Source organism: Rosa chinensis, chromosome 1 (assembly GCF_002994745.2).
Source record: "Rosa chinensis cultivar Old Blush chromosome 1, RchiOBHm-V2, whole genome shotgun sequence".
NCBI classification, from domain to species: domain Eukaryota; kingdom Viridiplantae; phylum Streptophyta; class Magnoliopsida; order Rosales; family Rosaceae; genus Rosa; species Rosa chinensis.
This window is the reverse complement of record NC_037088.1, coordinates 48,288,825-48,307,793: the sequence shown is the minus strand read 5'-3', so window position 1 is coordinate 48,307,793 and position 18,969 is coordinate 48,288,825. Positions and strand designations below refer to the sequence as shown.

The window sequence follows — 18,969 nt, the reverse complement described above, 5'->3', positions numbered from 1 at the left end:
CTTTCTATATTATGTACATGCAGTGATTAATAAAGATGTATGAAATGGAGATTACAACCTAGACAGAAACATCAACATGACACAACCATCAAAAGAGGAAATAAACCAACAATACATTGCAAGACACAAATTGTATCTAAGTTGGCCAAAATTAGTCTGTTTGCCTGCTTATTCTACAATATTTATTAGTGAAGACACACACAGGCTATAGCTAGCTTAACCCCAAGTGTGCTAGCTAGACATTTTAGATAATTAACTTGGCCAAATAACCAAATTCACCTGCTTTGCAAATATGGTCGCATCAAAAATAACAAATGCACTTAAAAATAAGTTGGGATCATAAAGTTAAGGCTAACACAGCTTACAAACTTCAGCTTTTCTATTTATAAATTAAATTCCAAATTAATTAAGCCAAAGTTCAATAGGGCAGAAAGAGAAAGGGAACAATTTTTATGACAATTCATCATTGAAATTTTTATTTGTTTGAGTCTTCCTTCACTCGCTGCAATCTGCATAGGAATAAGCAATATTAAGCTCTTTAATTAGATGTTAAAAATGAAGAGCCAACCAACGGAGACACCAATAATCAGAAGTAGATAAGTACCCCTTCTAGAAACCAAGAAGTAATTATGATGACTACTTGAAGAAGTCTATACAAAATTCAAGGTTGAACACCTTTTCTTCCGTATCTGAACCAAAAACACAAAACTCACAAACAATTATTAAACAGAAAAGAACAAACTGCTAGGATGAGATTAAAATTAATGAATACCTCTCGGTTGAAGCGGAAGAACTATCCTGGGGTCATATCCAAAAATATTGTGAATTGATCGAAGCAAAAGACTAAGAATGTTAACATGCTTAGAATCTATCACCCTGTATTGAAGAACAATGCAAGAACAAAATTAATAGAGCATAATTGATAATTGATAGAGAGAGAAAAATATACATTTCATTGATCTTTTCAATCGTTATGAGAAGAACGTCGAAAGAGCAGCACGTGATGGAGGCACCGAGAATGAAAACTGCAATAGTTTTTGCTTTTAGTGGGAGAACCTTAACTGTTCGTGTAATCCTCACAACTGCTTCCTACTCTTTTACCCTTCTCTTATTCAATTGATTTACTGTGAAGTTTGTAAAGAGAGGAGTATTTGCAGGGTTTTAAAAAATTTAACCATAAGCCTTTATTGGCTTAATTAATATTGATGATATGTTCATTTTTCTAAGCATCTCGTATAACAATAACAAGGTGTGTTTTTTTTCAAGTAAATCCATATTTTGTGTCTGGCCCAAACTCTAGGTTACTTGATCTACTGGTAATAGGGTTTAATTAGAAGAATTTAGATATTCTTATTCAATGTATGATTATCTTTCCTTGTATGATTCAGACTTTATGCATTGTAATCCTCTATATAAAGAGGCCCTTATTATCAATGAGAACACACAGCGATTTTCTTTCAATTCCCGTTTCCCTAAAACACGTTATCAGCACAAACCCCTAACCCTGAAAACTCTAATTTCATAACCCTCAAAATCCAACAACCACCGCCTCACATATCGAAGCCCTAGTCCCAATGAGCCCAGAACCTGCGGCGGAACCACCGGAACCGGCCGGAATCCACCTGAACCGGCCGTTGGAAAATCCGAACCGGCCCCTGCCTTGTGCCTGCCCCCTGCGAGCCTTGCCGAGATCTGCCGACAGCCCCTGCGAGCACCTGCCGAGACCCGCGCACCCCTGTGCCTACACCTATCAACATCTGCTGAGAGCCCTGCATAGACTCTGCCGACACCTGCCGAGACCCCTGCGCAGCCGCTGCCGAGCACCTGTTGCAGATTACCTGGCAGCCTTGCACAGCCTCCGCACGCCCCTGCACAGCACCTGCACAGCCCCTGCAACAGCTCCGCTCAACCCAGCCTAGCTTCGGCCACCACCGCCGGCCACCAGATTCCGGCCACTTTTCCGACGACCTCCAGCGACCTTGTTTCATCCATCTCCATCAGCTTTTCCAGTCAATATTTCCGGCCACTTTTCAAGGTAAATTTTTCTAAAAGTTTCCGTTTTTGAAGTTTTTCATTCTTTTCCTTCTTTTCTCAGGGACTTGCAACCTCCCTTCTTCTACCCCCCTTTCTTCTTCATAGAGGAGACCAAAAAGCCGAACTGTGGGGGTTCGTGCTCACTCCAAGCTTGGAGCTTGTAGAGTCCTCCAAACTTAGAGTTTGTTGAGATAAAATGATCGACCACAAACATCATTGTTTCGATCTAATCCAACCCTTCTTGGAATCGAATTTCTTGGAAACGACTACGCTCGGAAATTCCCAATTTCTTGGAAGCGATTACGCTCAGAAATTTTTATTTCGTGGTAGCCTATTTCGCTCCGAAACTAACCCTATTTTCTTGTTGTTTTTCAGGATGAGTAACCTGAATAAGTTGAGCTTCGCTCCACTAGAGACAACAGGCGCAGGATACCATAAGTGGGTCCGTGATGTGCGCCACCATCTTAAGGCTGATGGGATCCTGAGTACGATCCAAGAGCCAAGTCAGGACATGCTTACTCCTCAACAAGCTACTGCTTTTGAAGCAAATAGAGCTACGAGAGAGGCGAATGAAGCTAAAGCCATCATTCTCATGACAAGGCACATGAATGACGTGCTCCAGAATGAGTACCTCAATGAGGAAGACCCAAGAAAATTATGGGTAGAACTCGAGCAGCGTTCGTGACTCCCTACTTCCAGACTTAGAAATGAGATGGCATAGCCTCCGCTTCTGTGATTTCAAGTCTGTACTTGACTACAATTCGGAAGCACTTCGTATCAAGTCTTTGATGGAATTCTATGGGCAGAAAATCACTGATACGATGTTGATCGAGAAGACTCTCTCTACCTTCGTCGTCTCTGCATTGATGGTAGCCAAGAACTATCGAATTGATGTCAATGCTAGACGCATCACAAGATTTCATGAGCTTATTGGTGCCATGAACGTGGCAGAAAAGCACGATAACATACTTGTGAAGAACTATAACTCTAGACTCGTGGGAGCCAAGTCAGTTCCGGAGTCTAATTATAGTTGCGCCCCTAAAGGAGGGCGCAAGGAGCGAAACCCTAAGGATAGGGATAATTATGGACGTTCTGGTCCATATTCTGGTCCCAAAGAGGAAGGAAACCGCCAGGATAGGCGTGCACGGAACCGTGGTGGTAAACATGTGAAGAGAGAGAGGCCAAGCCTCCGGTTATGGTGGTGACGCCACCAAAGGAAAGAACCGTCCCCAAAGCGCTTCTAAAGCACCTGGATCAAGGGAACCTGACCATAAAGATGCTTGTCTCAAGTGTGGACTACCAGGACATTGGGCAAGGGCGTGTAAATAAAGCATCCCAGAATGTTGCAAACGCATACAAGATGTATCGTGAAGCAAGGGAGGAAAATTACGTGGAACAAGAAGATCAAGATGGCGATCTCGATCTAAGGGTGGAAGACTTCAAGGATCAAGACCCAGAAGCTGGCGATTTTGATTAAGTCTTTTTATTTTCCAAGAGATGTAGGCAATTGCCATATTATTTTTGTAGCAGATGCCAATGGTTTAATCTTTCTTCAAAGTAGATGTAATCAATGTAAGTGTGATGTCTAGGAAGGTTTTGAGATTGGTGGTATTTAAGTGAGCCTCTCTCCACCAACATCTCTCTACTCACCTGGTCACATTTGCATTGGAATTACCGAAAAAAATTAGACGACTACCATTGTTTTGCATTAGCTAGTTTATTGGATTAGATTTTCTTTGGTTAAGAAACAATGATGTAATTCTGTTTGGCTTATTAATAAAAGTTGACTTCTTTTCTTCATGACTCCTTTTTTAATTACGAGGTTTTCTTTTAGGAATGGATTCAGGAGAACTACAATGTCTTGCGGATAGTGCGACTACGCACACTATTCTACGCCATAGGCAATTATTCTTAGAGATGTTGCCTACATACTCCTCTGTGACTACGATGGCTGGGCCATCAGGTTTAGTTCAAGGACATGGAATGGCCCAATTCCTATTGCTAAATGGCACCTTGATTAAAGTCGCAGAAGCTCTCTATGCTCCTAAGGAAAATCGGACCTTATTAAGCTTTAAAGATATAAGAGCCAATGGATTCCATGCGGAAACGCATACTAAGAACGGAAAAGAGTTCCTTTGCATTACCTCTAATGATTGCCGACGGAAGCGCATCTTAGAGAAGTTTATGTGTCAATCTAGTGGACTTTATGTCACTACAATTCGACCAATTGAATCTAATAATGTGATAAGAGAAGATCTCTTAGATTCCGACACATACTGGCTTTGGCATGATCGACTAGGACATCCTGGTCATGATATGATGATCCGTATACTAAAGACTTCACACTGACATCCATTCTTCAGAGTGAGAAGAAGCAAGAATCGAAAATTGATTCCCAAACTTAGTAAGACAGTAGCCACCGCAGCATCAGGCGCTGCAGTTGTCCTGGGCCGCCTGAGTCCCTTGTGAAAACGCCATAAATGGCGCCAACCATGGCCATGAGGCCATGAATGCTCCTCCCCATGGTCATGACACCATGGATGATTTTCCCTATGACCAAGACGCCATGGATGCCACTTTCCATGGTTCCAACTCCATGATGGGTGATGTAGTCACACATTTTGGTTCTAACAGTGCTACAGACGCTCAGGCCCAACCAAAATCCTCATTGGTTGCTTCTAAGGCCCCTCGCTCATTTTGCAAAGCTTGTTCCTTAGGGAAATTAGGACCGAGACTGTCCTATGCAAAGGATCCCAAAATACTCATTCCGTTCTTACAGAGAATCCAAGGGGATATCTGTGGACCAATTCAACCATCATGCAGACCTTTTAAATACTTTATGGTATTGGTTGATGCGTCGACACGCTAGTCACATGTCGCGCTGTTGTCCACTCGAAATGCTGCTTATGCTAAACTCCTCGTCCAGATTATCCGTCTACGGGCTCACTACCCTGACCATCCTATTAAGTCAATTCGACTTGATAATGCTGGGGAGTTTACATCGAAAACTTTAGATGACTATTGCATGTCACTGAGGATTGATGTAGAGCATCCAGTTCCCTATGTTCATATCCAAAATGGTCTCGCATAAGCCGCTATCAAACAACTACAGATGATAGCACAGACATTGGTTATGCGCACCAATCTCCCTGTTTCTGCTTGGGGATATGCAATATTGCATGCAGCTACGCTAATTCGTCTACTACCCACTGCAACCCAATCTTACTCTGCGTTACAGCTAGTGACTGGGTACGAGCCTGATATCTCTCACTTACGCATTTTTGGGTGTGCCATTTATGTGCCTATTATGCTTCCACAGCGTACTAAGATGGGTCCACAACGATGGATGGCCATAAATGTTGGCTATGAATCTCCAACTATCGTCAGCTGTCTTGAACCCTTGACATGCGATCTCTTTACTGCTAGATTTGAGGATTGTCACTTTGATGAGACAGTCTTCCCAATGGGATGTGGGAAAGAAACTCCATCATCATTGATGATGTATTCACGTATTCAGTGGCGCGTGAGATTATTGAGACCAATGACATCTAACCACGCTCCGTTGATGAATGTCAACGTAGAGCCTATTGGCCAAAATGGAAAGATGCGATCCAGGGAGAACTTGATTCTTTAGCGAAAAGAAAGGTATTTGGAAAGGTTGTACCAATACCTCCTAACACCAAACCAGTTGGTCATAAATGGGTATTCGTTAGAAAGCGTAATGAGATAAACGAGATTGTAAGGTACAAAGCTCACCTTGTGGCGCAAGGCTTCTCACAACGCCCTGGAATCGACTACGAGGAGACCTATTCTCCCGTAATGGACGTCATCCGAAAAACTGAATATGCAGCTTATGGATGTGGTTACTGTGTATCTATATGGGGATCTAGATACAGAAATATACATGAAGGTTCTTGACGGACTTCATTTACCCAAATCAAGTGGCTCTAAACCACGGAGCGCGTTTGCTATAAGGTTGAAACGCTCACTATATGGATTGAAACAATTCGGACGGATGTGGTAGTATAACCATCTAAGTGACTACTTGATTGGTAAGGGATATGTCAACAATGAACTATGCCCATATGTGTTCATAAAAAGGACAAGTTCTAGATTTGCAATAGTAGTGGTTTATGTCGATGACATGAACATAATTGGCACCCTTAAAGAGTTAAGGAAAACCGCTAAACACTTGAAATCCGAGTTTGAGATGAAAGATCTTGGGAAAACACGGTTTTGCCTCGGTTTGGAACTTGAGCACTGTAGAGATGGTATCCTGATTCATCAATCAGCTTATACCCAAAAGATGCTTAGGCATTTCAACACTGACAAAATTAAGCCTTCAAGCATCCTAATGGTCGTCCGTAGTCTTGATCCAAAGAAGGACCAATTCCGTCCAAAAGATGACGACGAAGAAATACTAGAGGCAGAAGTACCTTACCTAAGTACAATAGGCGCATTATTATACTCAGCTCAATGCACAAGACCGGACATCTCATTCGATGTGAACTTGCTAGCTAGATATAGCTCTGCACCAACACGACGTCATTGGACTAGTGTTAAAGATATCTTTCGATACCTAAGCGGTACGATTGATATGGGCTTGTTCTATCCCTATAGAGAGACGATGGATTCGAACCCATCAAGTGTCAAGGACGCCATACATGGTGGACTGCGTTCCCTCTCCCCATCCCAAAATGATATAAGTGTTTTGGAAGGTTTTGCTGATGCTGGGTACCTCTCTGACCCACACAAAGATCGCTCCCAAACTGGTTATGTATTCACCATGGGAAAGATCGCGATATCTTGGAGGTCTACAAAGCAGACCTTAGTCGCTACTTCTTCGAATCATGCAGAGATTATTGCTCTTCACGAAGCAGTTCGTGAATGTATATGGCTTCGATCCATAGTTACGCATGTTCGAAGAAATTGTGGTCTGAAGTCTACCACAGATGAGCCAACGAGCATTTATGAGGATAATGATGCTTGCATTGAACAAATAAAGTAAGGCTACATCAAAGGTGACAACACCAAGCACATATCGCCCAAATTCTTCTACAATCAGCAACAACAAAAGCTCCTCAAGATCAAAGTAAACCAGGTTCGATTTGAGGACAATGTGGCAGACTTGTTTACTAAGTCATTGCCCAAATCCATGTTCGAGAAACATGTGGCAAGAATTGACTTGCGGAAATTATTTGAATTCCCATGGTAATAATCATTAGGGGGAGGCGCAGACATTAGGGGGAGATGTCTACATGTTCGTCTCGAATCGTGAAGGGTGTGTTGTGCTCTTTTTCCCCTTCGACCAAGGTTATTTTTGTCCCACTGGGTTTTTGTTACTCGGCAAGGTTTTTAGCGAGGCAACGAGAGAAGCACCGCGTTTGGGCGACACAAGGGGGAGTGTTTAAGTAAATCCATATTTTGTGTGTGGCCCAAACTCTAGGTTACTTGACCTAGTGGTAATAGGGTTTAATTAGAAGAATCTGGATATTCCTAATCAATGTATGATTATCTTTCCTTGTATGATTCAGACTCTATGCACTGTAATCCTATATATAAAGAGGCCCCTATTATCAATGAGAACACACAGCGATGTTCTCTCAATTCCCGTTTCCCTTAAACATGTTTTAATTTCTAGGAAATTAAGATATGACAAGCAAATCAATTTGATGTATATTAATGCCTTCAATGAATCAATTATAATAGGGATTTTGTCCATTTACCCTAATTCTAGAGATTTTTTTCCCACTTACCTCATTAAGTTTTTTTTTATTCCCCTTTACCCATGAAGACTCTAATAAGGTTTTCCCTAATACCCAATTATATATATTTTTTCTTTTTTCATTTATTTTGGAGACTATTTTACCCTCACCCATTTGTTACATAGAGAGAGAGAGAGAGAGAGAGAGAGAGAGAGAGAGAGAGAGAGAAGCCATAAGAGACTTCGCCGGAGTTCCATCACCGGCCACAGGAATCCAGTCACCGACTGTCGGATTTCTGCCACCGGTAGCAGGAATTCGGTCACCGGCCACCACCCACCGGACTTCTCTGAAAATCTAGCCGGAAGTTCCTAAAGAGATCGTCGGAGATCCCATAGGTAGCTGGAAAGATGTATTGCCCCCAAATAGACGTCTATTTCCCCCCAATAAAGGGGCAATAAACCTCTATTGCCCTCCAATAGATGTCTATTAAGGGGCAATAGAGGTTTATGAAACATCGCCGGAAGTCATCAAAGAGGTTGTTAGAGATCTCATATGAGGCCGAGGAGGTTTATTGCCCTATGAATAAACCTGTATTGCCCCCCAATAGACGTCTATTGGACCCCAACAGAACTTTCGATCGTCGAAATAGGAACTAGTCTCTATAAAATTAGACAAAAAAACTTTGATTAAGGAAAAAAATGAGGAGACTACATCAATTCAAAACATTTATTGCCCTTCAATAAACGTCTATTGCCCCCCAATAGACCTCTTCAGGGGGCAATAAACAACTTTGAATTTAGAATTCAATATTTTTAGCGGCACATCTGCACATCTAAACAACATTATATATTCACCTATATATTGATTTAATCAGTACAAAGCTCAATCAAAAATTTTTGAAAAAAAAAGTGCAAAAAGACTGTTATTCCATAATCCCACACTCAAAAAAATAATATCACAAAAAAAGAAAAAGAAAAAAAGGTCATGCTGGCCATGACGGTTCAATTTGACTTGTTTTCTTGTATGTCCTTTGTTGGATAAGAGTTTGACTTTTCAACATAGAGAGCCAAGCAAAGCTTTCAATGAATTTAAAAGGTAAGCCACTACCCCAAAGCTTTTAACCCTGATACCAACCAAAGCTTTGCATTATTCATCCGAGTTCATATTTCAACCAAACCTTTCATTATTCGATCGGCCTCCAGAAAGGGAAATCTCCTACGCTAACCAGCAAAAAGGAGCTACCAATAAGAGGATGAAAATTATGAAGCTGTAAAAACTATGAGTAGAAAGTAGAGGATCCTTATGCGACATCCAGTGAGGGATGGGCTTGTTATGCTTCATCTTCTTCCCCAGCTTCTTCTTGATGATGAAGGTCTTGTGCGACGGGTGCAAAAATCAAACGGTCCAATTTCCTGCATCGATGCATGCGGCGACATGGAGCAGCGGCTTGCAGTGGCATCGATGCATGCGCCAATTTCAGGTGGAAATCATCGGAGCCTCCGGCAAGTACCCTTGCTCCGACGGCCTTGAATAGGAGGGGGGGAGGGAGGGGGGGGGGAGGGAGGGAGGGAGGGAGGGAGGGAGGGAGAGAGGGAGAGAGGGAGAGAGAGAGAGAGAGAGAGAGAGAGAGAGAGAGAGAGAGAGAGAGAGAGAGAGAGAGAGAGAGCAATCTGAAATTTGAGAGGGATGAGAGAGAGGAGAGAGAGCGCGATCTGAAAGAGGAGAGAGATCGAGGGAATAAACAATTTGGTTAGGGGTGAAATTGTTATTTTGCTTTAAATAAGGTAAGTGGGAATAAAAATTTGTTGCTGGGGCAAGTGAGATAATTTTGGCTGATTTTGGTGCTTTGGGTCATGGACCCTCTATCTAATTGATTCAAACTCATCACTCTTCGTCTTGTCCGTCTTGCTAGGAACAATCTAGTGGGTAAAATTCCTCCCAAACTGAGTTCCTTGTCAAAGCTTTAGACTTTTGGTTTGGAATTCAACAATTTAACAGGAGAGATCCCTCCTTCTCTGGGGAACATTTCTTCTCTCGAGGAATTTTCTATAGTTCATAATAACTTAGAAGGAAGATTCCTAGTTCTCTATGCCAGTTGAAAAGATTAACAAGTATCTATTTCGAGTCAAATAGGTTATATGGTATCATTCCTTCCTGCATTTACAACCTCTCTAGTATAGTTCTTTTCGATGTAGCAATAAACCAAATTCAAGGAGGTCTTCCATCAAACTTGGGCAATGCTTTTCCCAACCTTCAAATCTTTTCCGTTTCCGAAAATCAATTTACAGGGGCCATCCCTTGGTCACTATCCAATGCTATAAATCTTGTGTCCTTTCAATGTTCACTTAACAAACTCACTGGTCAGGTGCCAAATTTACAAAAGCTTCATAACCTTGTGATATTCACAGTCGGTGATAATAATCTTGGAAGCGGTAAACAGGGTGACTTGAGTTTTGTCTCAGAATTGATCAATGCCACACAACTAACTAGATTGGTGTTCGGCTTCAATAATTTCGAAAGGACATTGCCCACATCAATATCCAATCTCTCAACCGATCTCCAAATCCTAGGAATTGGTGGAAACAAACTGCATGGAAGCATCCCAACTGGATTAGCGAATCTTATCAACTTGCAATTGCTCTCTCTGGGGGGAAACTTCTTCACAGATAGCATCCCCAATGACATTGGGCAGCTTTCAAGGCTTGGGCGGTTGTTTCTTAATAACAACCAATTATCAGGGAGCATTCCATCTTCTCTTGGAAATTTAACATTATTAACAATTCTCCAATTGCAAGAAAATAATCTAGAGGGTAGCATCCCGTCCAGCCTTGGGAAATGCCAATGGTTAATCGAATTGGGTCTTTCCGGAAACAATTAGAAAGGCACGATACCGCCCCAAGTTATTGGCCTCTCATCTTTATCAACAATTTTGAATAGAAACCAATTCACTGATTCCCTTCTTGTTGAGATAGGAAAGTTGAAGAATCTAGGTGTACTGGACGTTTCTAAGAACTTGCATGTTATCAGGAGAACTTCCTATTAGCCTAGGCAATTGCCAGAGCTTAGAAGTCCTATATTTGCAAGGAAACTTGTTCAACGGGCACGTCCCTTCATCTATGAAGGAATTGAGAGGGATTCGAGATTTAGACCTCTCTCGCAACGATTTGTCAGGATATATTCCACAGTTTTTCGAGCGCTTTGGAAACTTGGAGAATCTGAACCTATCCTTCAATCAATTTTGGGGAACAGTACCAACTGGTGGTATTTTTAAGAATGCAAGTGCGACTTTGGTTGCTGGAAATGCTAGACTCTGCGGAGGTATGGCTAGCTTCTTCTCCAACTATATTAGCACCTTCTTTTAATTCACTTAAGGAAATCCCTACACCATATGATACACAAAATAAGCCCAAATTATACCACGATGCTCAAAGTAGATAGATCTGCTTGGATATTAAAACATGTTACAATTGCTGCACAACCTGCAGAGTAGCATCATGATAAGAAAATTCAAGAGCACCTGATTTGGCAACATTCTCATGCTGCTTTGGTAAACAGCTTGATAAAGCACAACAACAATACTTACCAAAGCACTACTTTAATCAAAATACGGGCTGCTATAAACTCCTCATCAATAAACTAGGCAAAAGAAAAAATGCATCGTCTTACCATTATTCTCAACAGTGTTTGTCACTTGATCACTATTAATCCCATCGGTTTTATGGTCCGGAATCTAGTTAAAACCCAGTTAGACATCCCTCACTGCTAAAAGAATAGTTGCTGACATGAGCACTATAGTAATAAGGGAGATTTGTTTACCGTTCAATCATTAAACCCTCCTTTCATTCTACCTTTTTTTTTTTGAATAATGGAAATCCATTGATAATAATAACTCATGCCAAGAAGGCCATTACATACCCATCCGCTGACACATAACAATGGCCAGACAAGAATTCGTGGAGGAGCCACAGTGGTACATAGGATAGACCTACTATATTCGAACTTATCGCTCACTTATTTAAAGTGAGCCTATAACTATGAACTAATCTTGCATAGTAATAGGCTAGTTAAAAAACAAAACTAATTGAAGAATGGGTACAAAGACCCAATGCTCATGCCGGATCCAAGAGATTCTAGCCCAAAACTTGATTTCAGAACTAGCAGCCCAAGAAGCCCCAGGACCCACCAGCATGCTTCCCTCTCCACCAAAATCGCCGGCAGCCGTCCAAACCGCCATGATGTGGGCATCCCCATCGGGAAGACACCATTGTCCGGCACGATGCATGGTGTTCCACCACCAGTCCGGCGGGATGCAAAATTGCTTGTCTCCAGACCCTCAGATCGAGGCCTGACGCCTCTAGTCTCTGCCCTTGCAAATTGGAGCAGAATTTTTCGCACCTCCAGCGCCTCCATCAAACAGCTTGACTTCAACGCCTCCAGCGGCCAAGACCAACCCAACGACGATGAAGCATGGTGACGATCCCCAGACTTTGGACTGCACCATCGAGCAGCTATGCTTCTTGACGAAGGTAACCTGATTGTAAAAACCTCTCTACCATAGTATAGGCCACCGCCACCATCCAGTTCAGAGATCTGAAAATCGAGCCTCCACCAATCAGGCCACCACGACGATTGCAGGCAGCCTTCCCAAGAGGACGGTTCAAGTCTTGACAACACAAGGACAGTCGACGGGAGAAAAAGGATCGAATCCAAAGGTCTGAGGTTTGAAGGCTTGTTTGGACCGCCGTAGGCGTCTCCACGGTCTGGGCATAATAGAACAATCCTGCCGCCATAGTCATTGATAACAGCAGCAGATCTTGACAGGGGTAGGTGAACCCGAAGACTAGAAGGCTCAAAAGTTATGGGAGGAAACTGACCCAAATGCCTTGGGGTTGGAAGCCGGCCAGAGCGGCTCTGCTTATTACCGACCTGGGGAGGCGGCACTACAGTTAGCGCGAGAGGGAGCGCTGCTAAGGTTTTCATCTCACTTGAGAAGATATTTATTATTAGTTCCTTTCATTCTACCTACACAATAACAAGACCAAAAATAAATAAATATATATATATATCAGTATTAATTAAGCCAATAAGGCTTAAGATTAAATTTTCAATAATTCTACAATTGCCCTTGATTAATTAAAACTCTAAGACTATAAACTTTAATAGATGATGGATAAAACAGTAAATTAAAAATAGGAAAAAGAAAAACAGGAAAAGAGAAAAAGAAAAGAAGAGAGAGAAGAAACTGTTAATCTCAATGTGGGAGGGCTTTTATTAGACGTGTAAGCAATGAATCCCAATTGTTATTTACCACAAGTTCAGAAACTGTATTATTCCTTATTTTTTATTTTTTATTGCAGTTTAATGAAGAAATAAATTATGTAAAATCAATTTTTTGATAAAAAATACATTAAAAAAGCCAATTGACACACGCGCAAGCGTATATTAAGAGGCTAGTGTGTGTATATATATATATATATATATATATATATATATATATATATATCTCTGAACTTGAACATAAGCTTCTTAAAATCACAAACTATATATATCTCTACACACAAAACTCAAATCTTCAACATCATATCCCAGAAATGCAGAAACATACACATACGGACATACCTGATTGAGCTGCTGAGGAGGTAGCTGAAGGCGAGATTGAGGGTGATAATGCAAAATAAGGAGGAGGCGGTGGCGGTGGCGGAGGATAACAGCCCGGCGGGGGTGGTACATGGTGGGTGTGAGGTATCGGGGCAAGCGATGGGGACGACTGGAGGCAAAAAGTTTGGGTTGATGAGATTCAAAGTGTGAACTCCTCCCAAAGCAGCTCTGTGCGGCGGAGGCAAAAGTTAGGGTTGATGAAATTCAAATTTCGGTCGGTCATCATCTTTATGGCACAGTAAACATAAATTTACTGACCTCAAAATTTTTTTTTGGTACTCCTAACATCAACAGAGCGTGAAAGCCACGCATTGTTAAAACCCAGTTAGACATCCACCCGGGGGTGGTCAGCAGACGCTCGCCCCATAGTACACACTAACAACAGTTGCCTTTGGAAAACGAGAGTCGTCTCTAGTTGGAAGCAAGCGAGTTAAGTCGGTCTTGTTTTGGAAGAATGCAATGAATCAATCAACAGTGGTTGGTTCTCCATCCCTTCGAGTACTTGTTGATCACATATTCTAAATCTTCCTATCCCATAAATTAGATTGTCATGCCTCACATAAAACTACCTATTTCACAACCCAGCACCACCCATATGTATCTCAATCCCTTTAGTCTAAAGAAGAAACTAAAAATGGGGAGAGTTTTGGTTATGAAATTGGTTTTGATATACTCATTAGTTTTAAATTCCATGTCCAGTTTCTGTTGTAGCTTCATGCAATTGAACCATCCTAGACTCGAAGGGAATGAGACGGATAGGCTGGCATTGCTAGCAATCAAAGCTCAAATACAACATGATCCCAACCGGGTCACAAGCTCATGGAATGAAACCCTTCACTTTTGCCAGTGGCACGGCATCACCTGCAGTCGACGACATCGCCAAAAGGTGACGAAGCTGGACTTGGGCTCTCTAGCTTTGGGGGGATCCATATCTCCACACATCGGAAATCTAAGCTTCTTAAGAGTGCTAATTTTCGAGAACAATAGCTTCACTCATCACATCCCTCCTCAAATTGGGAATTTGCATAGATTGCAGGTACTGCTTCTACACAATAACTCACTTACAGGCACCATTCCTGCCAATATATCCAATTGCTTTGAACTCATCACTCTCTTTCTTAGAGGAAACAATCTAGTGGGTAAAATTCCTCCCAAACTGAGTTCCTTGTCAAAGCTTCAAGCTTTAAGATTGGCATCCAACAATTTAACAGGAGTGATCCCTCCTTCTTTCGGGAACCTTTCATCTCTCGAGATATTTTCATCATCTTTGAATAACTTAGAAGGAAGCATCCCTAGTTCTCTATGCCAGTTGAAAAGATTAACACGTATCTATTTCGACTCAAATAAATTATCTGGTATCATCCCTTCCGGCATTTACAACCTCTCTAGTATAGTTGATTTCGCTGTAGCAAAAAACCAGATTCAAGGAAGTCTTCCATCAAACTTGAGCAATGCTTTTCCCAACCTTCAAATCTTTTCCGTTGCCTACAATCAATTTACTGGGGCCATCCCTTCCTCAATATCCAAGGCAACAAATCTTGTGGTGCTTCAGTGTAATTCCAACAAACTCTCTGGACAGGTGCCAAATTTACGAAATCTTCATAACATTGTGAAGTTCAGTGTCTTTGATAATAATCTTGGAAGCAGTAAAGATGGTGACTTGAGTTTTGTCTCAGAATTGATCAATGCCACACAACTAAATATATTGCAGTTCAAGGACAATAATTTTGGAGGGACGTTGCCCACATCAATATCCAATCTCTCAATCAATCTCCGAGCGCTTGCACTTGGAGGAAACCACCTACATGGAAGCATCCCAACTGGATTAGGGAATCTTGTCAACCTGCAATCACTCTCTATGTCAAGAAACTCCTTCACAGGTAGCATCCCCACAGACATTGGGCAGCTTTCAGGGCTTGAGCGATTGTTTCTTAACAACAACCAATTATCAGGGAGCATTCCATCTTCTTTTGGAAATTTAACATTGTTAACACTTCTCCAATTGCAAGAAAATAATCTACAGAGTAGCATCCCGTCCAGCCTAGGGAAATGCCACTGGTTAAACGAATTAGTTCTTTCAGGAAACAATCTGAATGGCAAGATACCGCCCCAAGTTATTGGCCTCTCATCTTTATCAACAGTTTTGGCATTGAACAGAAACCAATTCACTGGTTCCCTTCCGATGGAGATTGGGAAACTGAAGAATTTAGGTCAACTGGACGTTTCTGACAATTTGTTATCAGGAGAACTTCCCAGTAGCCTCAGCAATTGCGAGAGCTTAGAAGTACTACACTTGCAAGGCAACTTCTTCTTGGGACCCATTCCTTCATCTATGAATGAATTGAGAGGGATTCGAGATTTAGACCTTTCTCGCAACAATTTGTTGGGAGAGATTCCACAATTTCTTGAGGATCTGAACTTGGAGTACCTGAACCTCTCCTTCAACCAGTTTTGGGGAGCAGTACCAACTGGCGGTGTTTTTAAGAATGCAAGTGCGACTTCAGTTGCTGGAAATGCTAGACTCTGCGGAGGTATGGCTAGTCTTCGACTTCCTCTATGCAAGCTTAATGAGTCTAAAGGAGAAGCCCTATCTCGTAGAATGAAGCTAATGATCTCTCTAGTCTCCGGGTTCAGCCTTTTGGGATTGGTGGTGCTGTCTCTTTTTCTTCTTGGTAAGAAAAAGAAAGAAACTAATTTAAGCACTTTGGGGAACTCTGTTTTGCAAGTTTCATATGCGACACTCCTCAGAGCTACCGATGGTTTTTCTTCAGCTAATTTGATCGGTGTGGGTGCTTTTGGGTCTGTGTACAAAGGAATCCTTGCTGATGAAAGAGTTGTTGTCGCTGTGAAGGTGCTTAACATGTTACACCAGGGAGCAGCTAAGAGTTTCATGGCCGAATGTGAGGCATTGAGAAATATCAGACATCGAAATTTGGTCAAGATCTTAACTGCATGTTCAAGTATTGATTTTGGCGGCAATGATTTCAAGGCTCTTGTTTACGAGGTCATGGACAATGGGAGCTTAGAAGAGTGGTTGCATCCATCTACTGGAACTGGAGAGGCAACAGAAGCACCCAAAATTTTAAGTCTTATTCAGAGGCTCAACATTGCCATTGATGTTGCTAGTGCATTGGATTATCTTCACAACCATTGTGAAACACCGATCGTTCATTGTGATCTCAAGCCAAGTAATGTTCTCATGGATGGTGACCTGACTGGACATGTTTCTGACTTTGGGCTGTCAAGGTTTCTCTCAGAACCAACCATGAGTGTTTCTGGAAATCAATCAAGCTCTATTGGAATTAGAGGATCGGTTGGTTATGCTGCACCAGGTAATTTCCCTCATATGCTTCAAAAAATTTTGCTCACCCTGTTTTCTGTAACATATTTCAAAAACACTGAGAGCTATTTGATTTATGCATATGTAGTGACAAATATTTATGATATTGTTTAAATTGTAGAGTATGGTATGGGAAGTGAGGTATCCACATACGGGGATGTCTACAGCTTTGGCATTGTCTTGTTAGAAATGTTTACGGGGAAGCGACCCACTGATCACATGTTTAGTGACAGCTTGAATCTTCATAATTATGTGAAGACAGCCCTCCCTGAACTAGTTTCAGAGATTTCAGAATCACTTGTTCTTCAAGAAGGCACCACTAATGTCACTGAAGCTCACAGGCACAGCCGATTGACTGTGACAGCACAGAAAATTGAAGAGTGCTTGACTCTGATACTTGGTATAGGAATTGCATGTTCTGTTGAATCCCCCACAAACAGAAAGGATATAAGTGATGTTGCATCTGAATTGCAATCCATTAGGCGCAATCTTCTCAACTAGAACCTTTCAAATTATTATGTTTTGTGATGGCTAATAAATTGTTGTATGCTTCTTGTATTCTGATCTGTTTTGTTTTTGAATTCTCTGAAGTCCTGTTGCTACCATAGTGGTTCTTGAAATTTGCATGTTAATGTACTAAAATGAATAAGGAAGAGTACTAATGCTTATTGTAAATATGTATCCTAAATCGAAACACGTACATGATCCCATTCGGATCAATGAATCAAGCTGGAGCTGTCATGAGCTTGATCAGTTGTATTGCAACATCCTAACCTTCATTCAGTTGTGTTGTGATTTAGCATGTATTTTTACCAATTGAGCATGGAATTGATATAGAGCATGTCTTTTGTGCTGTGTGTGATTTAAGTGTTTCTGCTATAATTGCTGGGAAATAATTAAAATCGAACAGTACTATTGGCTAAATTAATGTGTCTCGATCAATGCAGTGTAAATCAGTTTTGTCTAATTAGATGAAAGTCTACCCCAAAGTCCATATGTGATGCACCTTCTTATCAACCATAATAGATCATGCTTAGATTTAGAAAGAGTGACTCTGCAAAAGGCAATTAAATTGAGACTTTCAATCTGGTAACAACATGCCGTGACAATGTCTTTTTCTTTAGTAATAAACGTGTATTGGAAGAGAAATTGCAGATGCCCTGTACCAACGAAACTCAGGGAAGAAATAATACACTTCTTTTCTGGAAAATAAAGGTGCACCATGCCAATTTTGTGAACTTGCCTTGTTATGTAATCATTGCACTTTCCTATGTCTCTTTGGAAAACCAACAGCTATAATTATTAAGCGAAGAGTGAAGTAATTTTGTCATGTCTATAAATTGATTTGTCATATACCTCACTTGGAACTTACCAATTTCAGAACCATATACCACTTTCACTTGGAACTGGAAAGAAGATGCAAGAGACCCACCAAAGAATTTAGGTCCTATTCAAAGGCTCGATATTGTCATTGATATTGCTCATGCACTGGATTATCTCTTAAATCGTGGTGAACAACCAATTGTTCACCGGGATCTCAAGCCAAGCAATGTTCTCCCAAAACTAACCACAGTACTGCTTCTGCAAATCAATCAAGTTCTGTTGGGATCAGAGGATCAATTGGTTATGCTGTTTCAGGTATTTACTAGCCCTAAATATGATTCACAATTTCCTTTCTCTTTCTTTTGTCTTGCACAAGTACAAATGTACAATTGTGGTGACAAGTTTTAGTATTCATTGTAATGGTATGAGAAATGAGGTATCCACATATGGAGATGTCTACAGCTTCGGTATTCTCTTGTTAATTGTTAGAAATGTTTACGGGGAAGAAACCAACTGATCACATGTTCAGTGACGGCTCGAATCTTCATAAATTTGTGAAGACCGCTCTAGCACAACGTGTTACAGAGATAACAGATTCAAGATTACTTCAAGGAGATACCGACTATGCTAAAGAAAATGTAAAGCTATTGAGTTTGATATTTGAAATTGGAATTGCGTATTCTGCTGAGGTCCCAAGAGACCAGATAGATGTCAGTGACGTTGCATCTGAATTGCTTTCCATTAGAGACCGTCTTCTTGCATCAGAAACATCAGAAAGTTTTCTGCTATGTTATGGGTTGCAGTAGCTTAATGCTTCATCATCTCTTCTTTTTCTTTCTACAATTCAACTGCTTTGGAGTCATGACGTCTAGATAGGCAATTTAATTTAGAAAACTGTCTTAAGGCTAG

At 41.2% G+C, this 18,969-nt stretch overlaps 2 protein-coding genes across 2 annotated transcripts; one reads left to right on the top strand and one right to left on the bottom strand.

Annotated features, from left to right (window-relative positions):
• Window positions 1–11,588: 11,588 nt before the first annotated feature.
• Window positions 11,589–14,078, bottom strand: LOC121052208. Its single transcript, XM_040516603.1, has 2 exons — window positions 13,359–14,078; window positions 11,589–12,761 (listed from the first exon to the last, which is right to left on the bottom strand). Exon 2 carries the CDS (start codon window positions 12,717–12,719, stop codon window positions 11,817–11,819), a length of 903 nt encoding a protein of 300 aa, XP_040372537.1. The 5' UTR covers window positions 12,720–12,761; window positions 13,359–14,078; the 3' UTR covers window positions 11,589–11,816.
• Window positions 14,032–17,502, top strand: LOC112181593 (LRR receptor-like serine/threonine-protein kinase EFR). Its single transcript, XM_024319969.2, has 3 exons — window positions 14,032–14,433; window positions 15,109–16,729; window positions 16,859–17,502. The coding sequence occupies exons 1-3, from the start codon at window positions 14,032–14,034 to the stop codon at window positions 17,236–17,238; spliced, it is 2,403 nt and encodes an 800-aa protein (XP_024175737.2). The 3' UTR covers window positions 17,239–17,502.
• The last annotated feature ends 1,467 nt before the right edge of the window (window positions 17,503–18,969 follow it).

Coding starts and splice junctions, on each gene's coding strand:
- LOC121052208 (XM_040516603.1), bottom strand. CDS start 12,719: ATGAAAACCTTAGCAGCGCTCCCTCTCGCGCTAACTGTAGTGCCGCCT.
- LOC112181593 (XM_024319969.2), top strand. CDS start 14,032: ATGGGGAGAGTTTTGGTTATGAAATTGGTTTTGATATACTCATTAGTT. Junction 14,434..15,108: donor GGAATTTGCATAGATTGCAG/GTACTGCTTCTA, acceptor AATATATTGCAG/TTCAAGGACAATAATTTTGG. Junction 16,730..16,858: donor GGTTGGTTATGCTGCACCAG/GTAATTTCCCTC, acceptor TTTAAATTGTAG/AGTATGGTATGGGAAGTGAG.